At 42.7% G+C, this 19,142-nt stretch overlaps 1 protein-coding gene across 9 annotated transcripts in view; it reads left to right on the top strand.

Annotated features, from left to right (window-relative positions):
* DCAF6 (DDB1 and CUL4 associated factor 6) overlaps positions 1 to 19,142 on the top strand; it is a 737,604-nt gene that overhangs the window by 203,352 nt on the left and 515,110 nt on the right. For all 9 annotated transcript variants that reach the window (XM_072137281.1, XM_072137275.1, XM_072137278.1 and 6 more), the window contains one exon: positions 10,481 to 10,574. In XM_072137281.1, coding sequence (XP_071993382.1) covers positions 10,481 to 10,574 — 94 coding nt within the window. The remainder of the gene's footprint in view (positions 1 to 10,480; positions 10,575 to 19,142) is intronic.

Genomic DNA, 19,142 nt, shown 5'->3' with positions numbered 1-19,142 from the left:
TGATGCACATGTTATGTGTTCTTCTATTGGTCTTGTGGCCAAAATACCTCTTTTTTTTTTTTTTTTTTTAAATCCAATCTTTTTTATTGAACGTTTTTCAATTTTACATTAACACAACAAAAACAAAACCCTAACAATCCCCCCTCCCTCCCCCAAAGGGTCGTACAGCTTTGACAGGCTTTAACATCTAGATGTTATGACAAATAAGACAGTTTATCCACCAGCAAATATACAAGATACATCCCAAAAGGAGAATTTTTGAGGATGAGGAGAAACTGTTCTACTTTTGAGAAGTTCAAAGAAGGGGCGAAAGACCTAAAAGAACGCCTCAAACAACGGCATTACAGTAACAGATCAATAAAAATTGCATGTAACACAGCGCTGAGAACGGATAGAAAAACTACTAAAAGTGAAAGAAAAGAAAAAAGATGAAGCGATAAGATTCATCACCCGCTATCACACCCAATGGTCCACAAAGGAAAAATCGGCGAACTGAAAGGATGGGCCATTTGCCAAATTAGAGGATGAGATCTGGATAAGATCCTTCTTCAGAAGGAAAGTGAGTGGATCTTTAAGATGAACTCAGTCAGTCCTAAAGGACTCAATGGGGGTCATTTACTAAGGGCCCGATTCGCATTTTCTACCGACGTGTTACCCGAATATTTCCGATTTGCACCGATTTTCCCTGTATTGCCCCCGGATTGTGGCGCATCGGCGCTGGCATGCGTGCAACGGAAATCGGGGGGCGTGGCCGAACGAAAACCCAACGGATTCGGAAAAACCGCCGCATTTAAAAAAAAAAAAAAAAAAAAAAAACATGTCGCGGAGCTTGCACTTACCTTCACTAGGAATAGGCCGGTGAACTTGAGTGGGTTCCGATGCTCTTCAGTGCAGCAGCGCCACCTGGTGGACGTCGGAGGAACTGCCTTAATGAATCCCGGCCGGACCCGAATCCACCGCAGAGAACGCGCCGCTGGATCGAGAATGGACCGGGTAAGTAAATCTGCCCCAATGAATCCTTCAATTTTGGATGTTTTCTGTAATAAAAAGCCTTGGACTAAGTCAGACATACCCACACCTGGCTATGGTGAAAGACCTATGGTCTCCCATATGGGAGAATTCAAATTGGATCCACTTTAAACATAAAAAGAAGAAGCAACTCCAGCAAAAATATATGGAGAATCCTCTATTGGAATTATAACCTTATAATACTTACCTATATGCACTCAAGGAGGTCTTCTTTCTCTATATTTTCTTTAGACCAGATGGAGGCACAGTGTTTCTTGGTAGGACAACACTATTTCTTTTCCACGAGGAAATGAAAATATCTTTTGAATTCCCACATAACTTGAAACTATTACAACTATATAATTAATGTCACAATTGATAAAACAAAATCAGTATAATAACTTACACAATATCAGTAAAATCTTTTGAATGACATAGTGTAAATAGGATTGAAAAGCATCCAAAAAGTAAAGAAAACGCTTTTCAAAACAACTGAACAATGAATCCAATCTGATTGGTGATGTGAAATGTCAATCATCCTGATTGGAATAAAAGTGCCAGGAAGCGGGCGCCGACACCCCCAGATGAAGCTGCAATATGGCGGCGAAACGGCCGTAGGATACTATTAGGGAAAGTTCGTATCAATGCAATGAGGGATATATAGTCCTAACGTTAGACTGGGGCACCCGAACGGCATCACATAACAGGAGTAGTGAAGCCGCGATCATGCATAAGCAGCTCGGCACTCACATACAGAGTGTGAGAGCGCTACTGTCAGAGAGCAGTCCAGACACGGTATTCGCTAGCCGCACGGACTGCTTCCGCTAACCCTGCAACAATTTGCAGCAATATAACAGTAGCGATACCAACAATGTGAACATCGCTCCCCGAATAATGGGATCGATGCCACATTAAACGCTGCACTAAACAATACACTCGGCTGAAGTAGTGTGCACAGGACAACACTTTGTGCACACATTAATTACAACAAACAGTGTTGCCAAAAAGTTTTATAGCCTGGACAGACACATTATCCAAATGAACGGGCATATAACCAGAAAGATGTAACACTGCTTAGTTGTAAAAGAGTTACAAAGTATAAATAAACTAATTAAAGATATAAACTAACTAACAGACGGTGACAGAGACGTAAGACTATATCTACTCTAACACAGGAGACAATACTATAAACCATATCTACAAAAAATATTAACGATACCCTCTGATAAACCCCTCAATTAAAGGGAACTCATGCAGAACAAAATTACAGGGGTCAATTTCTGCATGAAAAGGGAAAACATCCCCTGAACTTTTCCTATTTGATTAGAATTCTTGTTCACAATCACTATTTATTTTAAATATAATTAATAAAAGTTATATTTTACTGCCACTTTTTCCCTACACTTTACCCTTCCCTTACATTTATAATTAATTTTATATACCAACCTTTTATGCGGCACTGTGTCAAATGCCTTTGAAAAGTCCAGGTATACAACATCCACAGAGTCCCCCAGGTCCAGTCTGGAACCTACTTCCTCGTAGAATCAGATTAGTCTGATAGGACCGATCTCTCATAAACCCATGCTGACGCTGGGTTATAAGGTTATGCACAGTGAGATACTCCAGGATAGCATCTCTAACAAACCCCTCAAATATTTTCCCCACCACAGAAGTTAGACTCACAGGTTTGTAGTTTCCAGGATCGCTTTTTGATCCTTTTTTGTATATTGGTACCACATTTGCTATGCGCCAGTCCTGTGGAACATAACCAGTCTAAGGGATGCATAGTTCATGTAGAACCCGGGGGTGTATGCCATCTGGCCCCGGAGATTTATCTATCTTAGTGGTTGTGAGACGTTGCTGTACCTCATCCTCGGTTAAACTATTGTCATTCCAAAGGGAATTTACATTATTCCTCATTGTGTCTTCCACCAGGGTATTTTCCTGGGTAAAGACAGTCGAGAAGGTTGACATTCAGTAGATTGGTCCTTTTCTCAACTCCTTCCACCATGACCCCCATGTTATTCCTAAGAGGGCCCACACTCTCTGCTTTTAGTTTCTTATCATTTATATACTTGAAAATTACCGTATATACTCGTGTATAAGCCGAGTTTTTCAGCACAAAAAATGTGCTGAAAAACGACCCCTCGGCTTATACACGAGTCAATACGAGTAAAAAATAATTAAAAATGGATTAAAAAAGTAATAAACTTATATACTCACCCTCCGGTGGCCCCGATGCGCAGCGCTGCTCCCCCGATGTCATCGCCGCTCCTCTTCTGGCTTCCCGGCTCCTCTTCTTGCTTCAGCGCCTTTCTTCTGTCTTCTTTAACATCGTGCTGAGCGCCGCCATGTTCTTCTCCCGGGCGGCGCCTAGTATGACGTCAGCAGCGGCACGTCATACTAGGCGCCGCCCATGAGAGAACAATGGCGCAGCACGATGTTAAAGAAGACAGAATACGGGCGCTGAAGTAAGAAGAGGAGCCGGGAAGCCAGAACAGGAGCCGCGCGGACATCGGGGGAGCAGCGCTGCGCATCAGGGCCACCAGAGGGTGAGTATATAAGTTTTATTTATTTATTTTTTTCATTTATTCTGGGCTGACTTTATACTACTGGGGGCACGCTGTATACTACTGGGGGCACGCTGTATACTACTGGGGGCACGCTGTATACTACTGGGGGCAGGCTGGGGTGGCTGTATACTACTGGGGCACACTGTATACTACTGGGGGCAGGCTGTATACTACTGGGGGCAGGCTGTATACTACTGGAGGCAGGCTGGGGCAGGCTGTATACTACTGGGGGCAGGCTGTATACTACTGGGGGCAGGCTGTATACTACTGGGGGCAGGCTGTATACTTTTGTCTTTGAGAACATTGTCCCAGTCTATGCCCAAAAGGTCTTTCCTTAGTTGCTGAAAATTTGCCTTCCCGAAGTCTAGAGTGTTGGTTGCCTCTCCACTAATGCTTTTAGTAAAGCATTATACAAAATCAATTATATTATGATCACTATAACCCAGGTTCCCCCCAACCTGTAATTTTGATACCCTATCAGGTCTGTTGGTTAGGATAAGGTCCAGCAGTGCCCCCCCTCTTGTTGGCTCCAGGACGAGTTGCGATACGTAATTGTCTTTTGTTGTCGACAAAAACCTGCTACCTTTAAAGGACCTGCAGGTTTCTGCCCCCCAGTCAATATCTGGGTAATTGAAGTCACCCATGATAAGCACTTCACCATGCTTTGAAGCCATATCCATTTGAATTATCAGCATTTCCTCTGCTGCCTCCATTATATTTAGAGCCTTATAACAAACCCCTAGTAATATTTTATTATTCTTTTCCCCTCCCCTTATCTCCACCCATAGGGATTTCACATTTGCTTTACTAATGTCATCTCGCACTACAGGCTTGAGGCAAGAATTCATATATAAACAAACCCTTCCCCTTTTTTTATTTATACGATCATTTCTAAAAAAGACTATAACTATCTATGGTAACAGCCCAGTCATAGCCACTGTCCAGCCATGTCTCACTGATACTCACTAAGGCTTCTGGCATTTGTGTTCTTATACTTTATATGTTTTTCCATATCGGAGGCCATATAATTAAATTCCTCCACAAAACGCCTTCTCCTCCACGCTACGCCTACCCCTCCACGCTATGCCTTCTCCCCCACGCTACTACTACTCCTCCTACTCCCAACAGATTGCACTTGAGAGTTTTTGGTTGATAGGGAAAATGGACAATGGGGAGGGAGTTATTCATGTGTTTTGGGGTACAGTAAAGGGACAGGTCACTAGCACAACCCTCTCCAGCACCACCACTCACAAAATGGCGATGTTCGAGAGCGTTGGGCTAATAAGATCTGCCCAAAAATCGCCACAGATCACTGTATTGACTGGCCAATGGCGATGATCGATGTCACGGAACCAATCAGATTGGTCCTATGATGTCATCGGAGGGGTGTCGGCTGGCGATGCTGACACCTCCCACCGAGGTGTCGCTCTGTATCTCGACAGGGTGACGTCCAAAATGCAAGTAGCGCTCGTGTCCCATATATGTTCCCCATAAGGTCATTAAAGACTCCTGGGGACATTTTCACTTTTTTTTTTTTTTGTTTAAAGTCAGAGACTGAACAAAGAGGAGTTAAGGGGCACTCCGCTGTGAACATAACATTGAGGGAATACTCTGCTGTGGACATTACACTAACGGGGGTACTCTGCTGTGGACATTGTTATTGATGAGGGGAGAATACTGGACATTTTATTATAGAGTAGCGGCTGCTAATTATCCAAATCTGGATAATTAGGGTCAATAAGATACAATAATGAAAAAAAAATGTCTCTAAAACACCATGGGAGATGTAAGACTATATTTATGGGAGAGGAATGACACCAAAATTAAGAAAGATATGGACCAGGAGAGGGCTTACCATGGAGCCGCTGGTTGAATAGGAATCATCAGATGAGTGTGGATGAAAGGCACAGTCGTGCTGAGGAAGGACCCTGTATGAGTCAGTGACTTCCCTGATTAAATATGATAATAACCATCATGCACAAAGTCTGGTGCACGCTTGAAGTGAAGAAACCGAAAGTGACGTTCCAAAACTGTAAGTAACTAAACTAGAAGTGACATTTTGGCTCCTATTTGGCTATTTGTATAGCGCTTGGGCACAAGATATTAACTGGGAAGATACTGAAATTTGAAATGGAGTAAATGTAACAAAAGGGGAATGTATGATGAATGTATGATGAGAAATATGTATGAAAGATGGGAATTAATGAATGTATAGTAAGACAACCCAGATTGAGAAAATGGGATATAGGAATGATAGATGGGGATATAAAAGTAAAGACCTGCGGCCCTCAGAGTAGTGGTGCTCATCGGTTATGTAAAAATAGGAATAAGATTTTAGTATAATACCGAAATAAATAATATATCATAAGAAACTAATCAGGTCTTATTCCATGTTTAATCCTTGTGTTTGTTTTCATGTACATATACATACAGTATGATTCCTTCTTCTTGAGCATCTGGATTCTATTGCCACCTCTCCAGGGTCGAGGTACATGTTCTAATACCTGGAATCTCAATTGTGACACATTGGCACACATTTATCAAAACTAGTGCAAACTGCACTATGCCTGTAGAGGGTGCAATGTGCGCTTGATTCATGAAATGTGTCACATGTTCTTAGTGCTTTAGAATTGTGGCGCACGTCGGCGCGGAATTGTGGCGCGCGATCAACTGTGCATTGTAATGCTCCTTTTGGTGTCTTGTCGGACAATGTGCAGCTGTAACAAAAAACTGGTGCAAACACATCTTAATAAAAATGAAAACAATTTCTTTCTAGTGCAAAGCTAGACAGAAAATCAGTACAAAGGCTTTACTAAATGTGGCCCACTGTGTTTTGCTGCATTGAAGTGAAATCTTAGCAGTACATTAGTAGTACATTCCCAAAACGAATGGTGGATTTGTCTTTCACCCACTTTCCCATATGTATAGCAAACCACAGGGACACTTGATGGAGTAAACCCCAAATAAAATACATTATTACATTGGGGGACAGTTTTTAAAAAGGTCTGTCTTGGTGTTCTTATGGCGAAGCCAACATCTACCCTAATGAGGCTGTCTTTGAGGTTCTGTTGGCGTCTAGAGCATTGAAGCCTGGAGCTCCCTAATATTTTGATAAGTTCTGTATAATATGTGCCAGTGTTTGAGAATATTATTGAGTATTATATTTGATAAGGCATGATATGTGTAAACGAAGAGGAGTTTCTGTACTTCCAGACCAAATTTGCGTGTATATGACTGATGACTGTCAAGAATAGTTCTGGATGGATAACCACAGCTTATAAACCAGTGTACCTTATTTGTCTGGCTTCAGAATTAGAAACCATATGATCAATACAGGCGGTCCCCTACTTAAGGACTTACAGACAACCCATAGTTACAGACGGACCCCTCTGCCCACTGTGACCTCTGGTGAAGCTCTCTGGATGCTTTAAAATAGTCCCAGATTGCAATAATCAGCTTAAAATTGTCTGCAATGAAGCTTTATTGATAATTCTTGGTCCTATTACAGCAAAAAAATTTGAAACTCCAATTGTCACTGGGGCAAAAAAAAAAATTGTCGGGAACTACAATGATAAAATATACAGTTTCGACTTACATACAAATTCAACTTAAGAACAAACCTACAGTCCCTATCTTGTATGTAACCCGGGGACTGCCTGTACATGAAAATATTGACCAGAGTATGGCTCTTTTTATGGCTAGGGGATGACAACTTGTGTAAAGTAGACTGTTTCTGTCTGTGGGCTTATGATCTAAATATGCGGAAAGGTGGCTCATTTCATCTTTAATGACAAGCGTATCCAAAAAACTTAGTGTTGGTAAGTTTCCCCGTGCCTGATTCCCTACCGAGCTCCGTGCGCGTGCGTCTCCTAGGGCGCTCGTGGTACCTTCAGGAGATTTAAAGGGCCAGCCCATCGCTAATTGGATCGCTGGATGATCACTTCCCCTTTAAAAGCCAGCACCTTGCTTACTGCCTTGCCAGATCTTTGTGCCTCACAGCTTGAGAGAAAGCTCTTCTGCGATTTACCTGCGTTTCAGTGTCTCCTGCGTTCCTGTGTACCAGTGTTCCTCCGTGCTGCTGTCCTGTGTCCCAGCGTTCCTCCGTGCTGCTGTCCTGTGTGCCGTGTTCCCGTACCCATCTGCTTGGACCTCCTGTTGCTAATTTCCGAAAAAAGGATTTTGCCCTCTTGTTGCCTAGTCGTTCGATCTCTAATTTGTCTACTTCCAAATAATATTTTACCTGTGCCAAAGATGGAGGACTTTATTAATTACCTGCAAGAAGAGTCCAGAGCAAATCGGCAGCTGCAGCAGGAGGAGTCCCAAGCTAATCGACAGTTGCAGCAAGCCATGCTCCAGCAACAACAGGAGAGGTCCCGCCAGCAGCAAGCCATGCTCCAGCAACAGCAGGAAGAGTCCCGGGCCCTGTTCCAGTGATGATGGAAAAGTTTTCTGACATTATCGCAGCGCCGCAAGCAGCGGCTACTTAGGGATCCCATGGCTTGCAAGGGTACCCGGTTGTCCAGCGTTCCGCACGGGCCACAGTACAGAAGGCCAACTACAACCTGAGTAAAATGGAGGCCCGTGAGTAGCCCCGGCTAAAGACAGAGATTCTGACTCGTCTTAAAGGTCACCAAACAAGTTCATGCCAACTGGGTCCACCAGTGGGCATACTCAGAAAAACTACCCCTGTGCTCCCAAATGCATGACCTCATCCATCTTGTCCAGAAGTGGCTACAACCAGAGGACTGCACCCCAGCACAGATGGTGGAGAGAGTTGTTCTTGGCAAGTTCACCTGCTCTCTGCCCTCTCTGCTCCAGCGATGGGTTGGACAGGCTGGTCCCACCGATGCTGAGGAATTTGTGTCCCTGATGAAGAGATATTGGGATACAGAGGATCTTCTACTCTGTTTGGCTAGCACCCAGATGGGTAGGATTTTGTTTATGTTTTGTTGTCTGTATGTGAAGGCTGTTTTATTTTGTATCGGCTGCTGGAATAAACGCAGGCTACACATGTTTGGTTGGAACTTTAGTGTCACTGTCTTGAACTGCATCCCAAACCGCTACCTCAGTTTCTACTGTGCCAAATCTCCGACACCCTATAAAACACCTAAAGGGTTAAAATACTTCTTAAAGGTGCTTTTTCATATGTTGAGAGCTGTAGTTTCCATAATGGGGTAATTTATGAGTCTAGCTATTATTTAGGCCCCTCACAGTAAATTAAAAGTTGAGCAGGTCCATCTAAATACAGGTTTTGTTGATTTTCCAAAAAATTTGAAAAATGGCACCCAAATTCTGAGCCTTATAACATTCAAGTAAAATACGTGGAATCTTAAAAAAAACATGCCAACATAAAGCAGACATTTGGGAAATGTAAGTTGTGAATTTATTTGGGTGCTATGACTATCTGCATCAAAAGTAGAGAATTTTGAACTTTGAAAACACAAAACTAAACACAAAAGATGTCATCCAATTTTCCAAACTAATTTGAAGTACAATGTATCACAAGAAAACAGTCTCAAAATCCCCTTCATATCTTATAGTGTTCCAAAGCTATAAGCACACTGAAAAATGCGGCCGCATTCTAAAGGCCAAAATAGGCTGAGTCCCGAAGGGTTTAATCAATCAAGAGTTATCATGGGCATGTTTCCTCCCATGTGTTTTTAAAATATGAAAGTGCAAAACTGTTGAATTCTACAAATACATCATCATATTTCTTAATTTGTTGTGATCAGCTCATGCTGCTGTGAAACGAAAGCTCTCTAGTTGTTGTGATGTGGTTCTCAAATTTAGAAATGACTGCCTTCTGTCTAAAATACTATGGGTCTAAGGAGTGAAAGACCACCACATTTGATCACTTCGCAGCGGTGACCAATTACAGTAATAAAAGAAAAAGGAAAGGTCCCCATTAAACCAAGCTACACTCGCTATGGAGTTTCATAAGAGTCATAGGAAAGTGATCATTTTGGCCTTCAGGGTTCTTCCAAAACTGTGAAGTGAAAAATGCAGTTTTTCGAGAAATATGCAATATTAATGCCCAATACTTGATAAGATGCAGTTATTTTGTATTCTGTATATGAGAGCTTTTTGCAATGAGATAACATTTTCTGGAAGGTGGTTGACATCCGTTCTGTTTTTTGACTGATTTTTGACTTTACTGTTTAACTTGTTTTTGAGTTTCTATTGCAGCAAAACCCAATTTATAGTTTTTTGTATGTTTCATTATTTTTGCAGTGGAAACACTTTTGAGTGGCATAATAATTAGATTTTTTTTGTAAATGGAACTTGTGTTTTTAACTTCATGTGGGTTCAATAATAATGTGGTAGAATGTAGCAGACAGGCAGTGTAAGCAGTCATTTAAACAGTCCATACACCTAAAACATTGTGGTTGGGATATGGGGTTGTTGTGATCGGGGGCCAGAAGGTAGGAGAACCGCATCAGACACTGTCGTCAATATAGGGTAGAGGCAATAGATAATTGTTTAATGTGTAGAAGTGTGGTTCAGATTTTTTTTCTTAGTGTCCAGATGGAACCAGATGGAATATCCAAATGCAAATCCACTGCAGAAATCCATGGTTTGTCCTCAGATTCTTCTAAATTAAAGGGGGTTTTCTTAAGGTTGAAAAACATGGCTGATTTCTTCTGAAAAAAGCGCCACACCTGACATGGTAGTGTGTGCTATGGCAATTAAGTTCCATTACTTACTATAAAGCTGAGCTGTAATACCAGTACAAACCATGGTCAGAAGAGGAGCTGTATTTGGAAGAAAGAATCCATGTTTTTCAAACTCTTGGCAACCCTTTTAAAATTCTTTTGTGTTAACATAATATAACAGTATTTAATCACAGTTAAACATTTAAGTGACCTGCGTTAATGGCAAAAATATGTTTGCCATTAAAGGTACAGCAACCACCTCTAAAGCGCCTGAGGTTACGAGGGGATTGGTCGGATACAGGACCCAGATCGAGACCTGAAAGTGAAAGAGAAAGAGATGGTATGTTTTGTTTGTCATATAAACTTTTCTTTATCTTATTAGTCTTATCTATGTAACTATGTTTGAATTAAAATAGTTTTGTTATGTGTTTGTTATTCCCTTGCATACTCTAAATCTAGCTTATGCAACATAACTGTTATTTCATAGAACTGTCTGCTGATTTTCTTCTCATGTAAATAACTTAATCCTTTGCCCGGTGAAGCTTTCCTGACTATTTTTAGAATATGGCATATGTCATTAACATATTAACATTTAACATATCCATTTGTTTTTCTCATTGAAACGTATTGTACTTCAATGTAGTTGATAAATCTGGTACCTTTGGCGTTTGGTTATGAAAAAAAGCTTTAATTTGCTACAATTTTTTGAAATATTCTCCAATTTCAACGTCTAAAATTATCTGCTTTCCCAGCAAGAGAGTCATACCAGCCAAATAACTTTATACTGAACATCTATTAAATGTGTTCTTTATTGTGTCAATCATACACCGGCGCTAGTGTGCCGGCATATGATTACCTTGCCGTTGCATTTTCGCAGCATGATACATCAAGGGGCTTTAGGGTATCGGGCAGGGTGTTGCACAGCCTTTAATCTACTCCACCGGCAGCAGCAGGTGTGCCGGCCCGGGGACAGTAATGCCCCGCACCGGCCCACTCCCGATTAGCGATTATTTCAGAGGCCCTGAAAAATATGCCCCATTGTTTTTAAACTGTTAACAACTTGGCCCTTTTTCGTTTTTGTGTTTCCATTTTTTGCTCCCCACCTTGAAAAATCCTTAAATTCTTTATTTTCCCATGTACAGAACTATGTGTGGGCTTGTTTTCTGTGTAACAAATTGTACTTTCCAGTGATTTTTATCTAATATGCCATGCCAAATATTGGGAAGCATATATTGGGAAGGTATTACAATAACAGTAGTGCAAGTGTGATACATCATATGACATAATTTTGCGTAGTCACATTTATAACTTAAAATAATTAGAGAGAGAAAATGAAAGAGAAGGAAGAGAAAGGGGAGGGGAACCTTCTAGTGGGTGAACCTGAGATGTGTTGGGTAGATGGGGAAGGTGGAAGAAGTGGTGGGAGGGTAAGGCAACCGCAGATATTTCAGAGGGTCCAGCAGAGGTCCATTTTTGCCATAGACACTTCAGTCCTAGAGTGCTCGGTACTCAGGGGAGTTTAGGAACAATTGCCAGTGTAGACAGGTGTTGGAGAATCGAGTGTGATCTTCAGGGGACTGTGCGATGAACTCTAAAATCCTGTGAATGGAGGAAATTTCCACCAACCATTAAGAGATTGAGGGAGGGGAGTCTGAGCGCCATCTCCTGGGAATAACTGTCTTAGCAGCTTGCAGGAGTTGTCCTTTTGAGGGATTTCTTGTATTTATGAGTTAGTATTCTATGAACAGTGTCCAATACAATGACCACACATGCGTTTTAGCAAAATAGATTATTTTTACTTCAAAACTAGTAGTTACATGATAATTTGTACTTATCCTATTCAGCTTGCATAAGTATTAGTACCTTGGATCATAGGAGTCTATTTTCATTCTAATGCATTATTTACAATTTTTTCTTCCAACGGGATATAATCTTAGCATAATGAACTAGGACTCACGCTTTACTTGATCCTTAGGGCAGAGACACAAACTCCTTAGACGCCGAGCCACGATCTAGTGAGCGCCATGTTTGCTGTGATGTTTCGAGGGACACGCCCCCTTCCTCAGATATGACACGCTCTCCTGACACTGTTCATAGAATGCGGTAATAAGGGAGAATTGGAGGATCTCCCGTCCTAGACCACTACGTTTATATACATAGAACTGAAGTACTCCACATACTACTTTTTTCTGGTGCATGGATTTATGCGCTAGTATGTCAAACATGAATAAGAGGGTCGCTTCTGGGGTGTTTGGGATGGATGCACCCATGCCGTCTCTGATGCAGGAGATGTCTATGGACCAGAAATTCTTAAGTTGGGGCAGGGCCACCAGAGATGGATCATAGTGTTACCTTCAGCTCCACATCGGCAACGGACATCAGGTCTGTATGACTGTGTATTGGCTTACAATTTTTAGATGAAAGAAATAGCATGGGGTGTGAGAGTGGAGGCTAGGCATACTTGTTCAAAGGCAAAAGGGGAATATGTGACAGGTCATTGTGTTTCTTAATTGCATCATAGAAGTGTTAAAGTTGGTTGTACTGGAGGTGGTGTGTGGTTGTGAGAGTCTGGTTCGGGATCAGGAATTGTAAGGGTTGGTTTGTAGATCCCGCTAACACCTGAGGAAATCTGAGTGGGTTACCACGGGGACGGGCCAGAAAAGGGCCTCCCGTTTAACTTGGTGGAAATGCAGGGTGGTCCACAATCCAAAGTAGGAGTCCTTTCTGATCGATCAGAGAGAGATTCTGTCCCACCCCTTTCAAAGTACATAGGGTGTGGGCCATGGTGAAGGAAAGTGGGATAGGGTACCGAGACGTTGTGGTCCAGGTCCAAGGGAGAGTTGTTAGGTCCTTGGGCCAAATCGTCTGTGGCAGTCTCGCCTATGTTTTCGAGGTTCTACGAAGAAAAAAGTCTAAGAAGCGGGAGTAGGCTGGCAACAGATAATAGATGCAGCAGTCGGGAAGGCCTATTCCCCCCATGTCTGAGGGGGATCAGAGTATCCTTCCAGATTCTGGGCCAACTAGGGGACCAATGAAGGATCCAAAAGAATCAACTTGAGAATGTTAAGTCGCCCAAACCAGGAAAATTCTTTTTTTTTTTCCCAAGAGGTCAGGTTTATTTCGAATGTAGTTAGTAAGGGAGCAAAATTCTCGACAGATAGGGAGGATAGGTCTTTGCATATTTTGATCCCCAGGTATATTATGCCTCCAGGTGAAAGGGAAACCAAACATCAGAGGGGGTACTTCAGCAGGGGAAAGAAAGTTGTTAAGAGCTTCAGATTTGGTCATATTGACGTTGTGGCCAAACCTATCCAGCTCATTCATCAGAACAGGGATAGAGGAGTGAGGGTTCGTAATATAGACCAGAAGGTCATCAGCAAAAGCTAAGCATTGGTACTCTGTTCCGGCAATCTGAACTTCCTTGATGTCTGGGTTAATGTGAATTGCCGATAGGAGGTGCTCCATAACCAGTACGCATAGAAGCAGGGACAGAGGGCAGCCCTGACGGAGATTGTACATATGAGAGGTACACATTCACAAGGTCTGATGAAGCAGGTGAGTCACTTTTTAGAGTGTGCCCGGCAGGACTGGAGTCATATGCTGAGGTCCCCTCATGGTAAAGAAGCAGGCCGGGAATGGGAGAGCCTCTTGTTTCGTCACTTCCGTTGGACATCTGGTTTTTCCGGGGTCCCCACCTGGGGAGGGAGGTTGGCAAATGAGGTCAGTGGAGGGGAAGCTGAGGGTGGGAGAAATGTGGGCCAGTGGCCCAGAGACACCAGGGGTAAGCGCAGAGACTGAAAGAACGGCTTCAGATCATCCGGGGATCGAGGGTTACATCTTTTCCCCCAGAGAAGACATGAAAGGCAAAGGGGAAATCCCATCTGTAGGGAAGGTTGTGCTCCCTTAGTAAGTGTAGTAGGCCGGTGCCAGCCATGTAGTACTACTACGTTCAGTCTCGGAAAGGGGTCAATGTATTGAGTTGTTGAACCAAAAAATGGCACTTAACCAGTGACAACTGGGAGCTTGTAAGAGGCAGACTTAATAGAAAGATATTTTATACACAATATAGGACATGCCCCCTCTGATGCCAGGTAATGTAGCACCAAGGTTGATTTAATGCGGATGCGAGGGAAACAATTTTCCAAAGTTTCAAATGTTCTACTTTTTAGACAAAAAGTCATACCACAATTTTTTTGTGTAATAACCTTTTGCCACTGGTCTTCTTTTTATTTCCATAAAAGATTGAAAAAATGCTACATTTTTGGTGACCAATTAAGTTTGGAAGTGCCTTATAAAGGCTTATGTACTATGTACCCCCACAAGTAACACCATTTTATGAACCTAACATCTGAAACTATTCAAATCAGCATTTGAGAAGCCTGTTAACCCTTCAATTCTTTCTCTGGAAGCAAACAAAAATGGTTTGAAAATTTTTAAATTTCAATTTTTTAATAAGATTATTCTTATTTAGCCCTAAAATGGACACATTCAGAAGGAATTGTAGGTAAATATACATCCCAAAATTTTTGCCCTGCTTCTTCTAAGTACGGCAATACCAGACATGTGGATGTCATCTGTTTTGTCGATGTTAGGCCAATTTGACTACAAATGTTTTGTGGTTGTCCCGAATACAGCAGTACCACACATGTGCCAATAATTAAAAGGCTGGGCACACAGCAGGGCTGAGCAGGGAAAGAGCGAAATTCTGCTTTTGGAGCTCTGTTTTCACACGTTTGTATTTGGAGTGCCATGTCATGTTCACAGGGCCCGTGAGGTGCCAGTGCAATAGAACACTGCGAGAAATTATATCATTTTAAAAACTAGACCCCTCAAAGAATTTATCTGGGGGTGTGGTGAACATTTTAACCCCCAGAATGCTGGTCAAAATCTAATGCAAAGTAAATGGTGCAAAGTAAAAAATTGCGTTTTTAGCTCAAAAATGACATTTTAGTACCTAATATATTGTGCCCAACTCATGCCACTTTTGACAAACACCCCAAAAATCATTCTGTGGGTTGTCCCGAGTACGGCAATACCACATGTGTGCCAATAATTTACAGTCTGGGCACACTGCAGGGCTGAGAAGGGGGGGGGGCAACATTTTGCTTTTGGTGCACACTTGTCACTAGACTGGTGTTGGGGTGCCCCTGAAATACCAGTGCAATAGAAACCCCCGAAGAATTTATCTAGGGTTGTATGGAAATTTTATTCCCTGACTTGTTGGCCTAAATGTAATACAAAGTGAAAGGAGCAGTATAAAAATTGGATTGTTTTCTCAAATGTGTCATAGTAGGAAGAAATGTATTCAGCCCAACTCGTGCCACTGTGCATAAACGCCCCCAAAATCATTTTGAGGGTTATTACGTGTATAGTAATACCCCATGTGTAGCAAGCTGGGGACACGGCAGGCTTGAGAAGGGACAAGCAAAATTTAGCTTTTGGAGCACCCTTTTCACTAGGCTGGTTGGGGTGCCCCTGAGGTACCAGTACAATAGAAGCCCCCGACTAGTGACACCATTTTAGGAAAGAGCAACTCTCAAAGAATTCATTTAGGGTTGTATGAGCATTTTAACCCATAACATCCAGCTCAAATGTAACACAAATTGAATGTTGTTGAGTAAAATTTGATTTGCAATTTCTCAAAATTTGTCATTGTAGTGTCAAAAATATTTAGCCCAATTCATGCCACTGGAGACAAACACCCCAAAAATCGTCATGCAGGGTCTCCAGGGTACGTGGCAATAATCTACAAGAAAGAGACACGGCAGGGCTCAGAAGAGAATGGCATTTGGAGCACAGACATTTAAAAAAATTTTGGCACCATAAAACATCTGTAGATGCCCTTAGGGATCAGAACAGTAGAAACCCCTGAGAACTGATCCTATTTGGAAACTACATCCCTCCATGAATAAATCCAGGGGTGTAGTGATCATTTTAACCCCACATGTGGATCCCAAGGATTATGCATAATGGATAGTGCTATCACGCTATCCATTACGTCATCTCGTGCCCAGATACTGCCATGGGAGACAAAGACCGCAAAAAACATAATGCAGGTTCTTCCGGGTACGGCAATACCCCACATGTGGCAATAATATACACAATCTTTCATGCATAACCCTGGTTTCTCGGGGCACATGTCACACTGGTATATGGTTTGTTTTTTTTATGCCCCTTTTGGAGCACACCCTGCACCTCTTCTGTGTCCTTCCCTTGCTGACAGTTTGGGGAACTTCTCCTGGAAAGTGCTGCCCTGGTACATTGTGTGATGTGGCCTCGCTTCCAGAAGTGCTGGCACTCCCCCTTCATGGTCTCTAAAAATCAACTGCTCTGTATTGACTGGCCAATGGCAATGATCGACGCCACATGACTAATCAGATTGGTCCTGTGATGTCATGGGAGGGGTGTTGGCCGGTGATGCCGACACCTCTCGCGACAGGGTGACGTCCAAAATGCAAGTAGCGCTCGCATCCGATATATGCGTTATGTCACTGCGCCCAGCGTCCGATATATCGCATACGGAGCGTGAACAGTTTCAGATTTTTTGTGTGTGGATGTTTTTACTTTATATGTCACCCATGAGGTCATAAAAGACCACTGTGGGAGGGACATTTTCACATTTTTTTTTTGTTTACATTTTACTTTTTTTCCGCTTTTTTTTGCATCTATAAAAGCATCAGTTACAGGGGAAACAACCACCTGTGACTGAGGATTCGGATCAGAGCTGGACTGGGTCTAATTGGAGACAGCAGTTCACGTGACCGTTGCTCATCTATGCATTGTGCCCATTCAGCACAATGCACGGAGGAGCGGAGAAGGGACAAGCGGTAACGAACCGCATCTCCCTTCTCCCTAGGGTCTCCGGGTGCCTTTGACACCTAGAAATCGGGTCCTGCTTCCACTCTAAAGACATCGCTGCAGACTCGGGATCTGCGCCCACTGACGTCTAAAATCAGCGGGCGGACGGAAACGAGTTAAAGACTTTAAGCATGACTTTTCTCAGTTCACTTATATTTTTATAAAGGTGAATTGGAGAGGTTTAACATAAAAGTATTAATATAAAATGTATATTTCACACCATACTTGAGAATTCTGTTAGTTTAGTGATTTAAAGGGAACCTGTTATTAGGTTTTTATCTTAAAACTTAATGATTCCTGCAGCAGTCTTCAAATGTTTTAAGTTGTTTATATCTTAAAAATACATAGCTTATATTGCCATAAATGTAGTTTGAAAAATTAGCTTACACGTTGCCTGACTGCTTTCAGCACTCCAGTCAGGGCCGGTGGAGTCCCACATAAGGCTTTACATAAGGAATTCATGAGAGCCAGAGCGAAGGGATTTGTCCATAAACCATAAAGAAAGGAGCTGTCCCAGCAGACCCAGAGTCCAGGGAGTTATAGGAAACTCAGCCCATGGTAGCAAATCAGCCCAGTTATCTTGATGGGCTGAGGCAAAATGTCAGAGGTAGCAGCCCAAAGTCTGATTCACTCTTCCTACTTCACCATTTGACTGAGGGTGGTAAGCAGAAGAAAAATCCAGATTAACCTGCAGCTGGTTACACAAGGAATGCCAGAACTTGGACACAAACTGAACCCCGCAGTCAGACACGATGTGCAGCAGAAGTCCATGCAGCCGGAAGATATGCTGGAAGAAGAAACTGGCAAGCCGTGGAGAAGACGGAAGACCTGGAAGGGGAACAAAATGAGACATCTTGGAAATCTGGTTTGCAATCACAAATTTTGGGTGCAATCACAGTGATACCAAATTCATATAGATATTATTGTGTTTTGTGTATTGTGTTCATTTTAAAAAATTAAAACAAGAAAAAAATAGTTTCCACTTTGTTCCTCATGATGGCCCCACCTGGAGGATGCCACTTGACCTCTGCAGGTACAGGAAGAAGAGAGGTTAAAAGGACCCCTCCTGCGTCCTCATGCCACTGTTCTTCCGGTCCCTACTGAGGTCAAGTCAAGAAGAGGTGCCCTCTCTCCCCCAGGGGGGGACAAAGTATATTAAGGGCCATGCCGTCCTCTGGGCGAAATCCCTGGAGGGCTAGGGCATAGCCTGCATCGATAACTTCATGAGAGAAGAAAAATCATCAATTTATGGATGAATTGATTGCTTTATAGAAGAAAAAGTAGTTTCTTCCAGTGTAGCTTCTACCGCCAAGGTTCCTCCAAGTAGAAAGCCAAGATTGGACTTAGGCTCAGAGGAGGATAGTGACTCAGAGACACAACATGTTCTGTTGTAGAAGGGGAAGAGCTCGACTACTCCCAGGACTCAGTTAAAACTGTAGATTCAAGGCATCTCTTTCAGCCAGAAGAACTTGACAATCTCTTTAAAGGGAACCTGACACTGCTGTTTGCAAAAATTAAGTCAAGGGCAGGTTCCCATAGAGCCCTAATAGCATAAGGACACCCTTTTTTCACCTAAAATGATCTCTGCTCAGAAAAGGAGAAAATGAACCTTGATTCTCTGCCTGCTGTCCAGGCAGAGAATCTAGCGCGTCAAAGTGGTTTGCGCTCTCCACCGTAGAAAATCCACACCTCCTTTCCCTATGTCATCCGGCTGTCTCGGTTGAATTATCACACGTTTGGCTGTGGCTGCCATGTGCAACACTAAGCAGGAAACAAAGCTAAGCAGTAAAGCCGTGCAGACGCTCACTGCACATGGCAGCTGTAGGCATATGTGTGATAATTCAGCCCAGACTGCTGGATGACGTAGGGAAAGGAGGTGTGGTTTTTCTACGGTGGTAAAAGCAAGCCACCAGACTCACGCATATGAACACGCCCACTTCGACTCGCTAGATTCTCTGCCTGGATACCAGGCAGAGAATCAATGTAAATTTTTTCCTTTTTTGAACAGAGATTGAATTGTTCGGGGGCTTAAAGGCAAGGCGTCAGCGTG

This window comes from Engystomops pustulosus, chromosome 2 (genome assembly GCF_040894005.1).
Source record: "Engystomops pustulosus chromosome 2, aEngPut4.maternal, whole genome shotgun sequence".
Lineage (NCBI taxonomy): Eukaryota > Metazoa > Chordata > Amphibia > Anura > Leptodactylidae > Engystomops > Engystomops pustulosus.
This window is presented reverse-complemented; position numbering and strand designations above follow the sequence as displayed.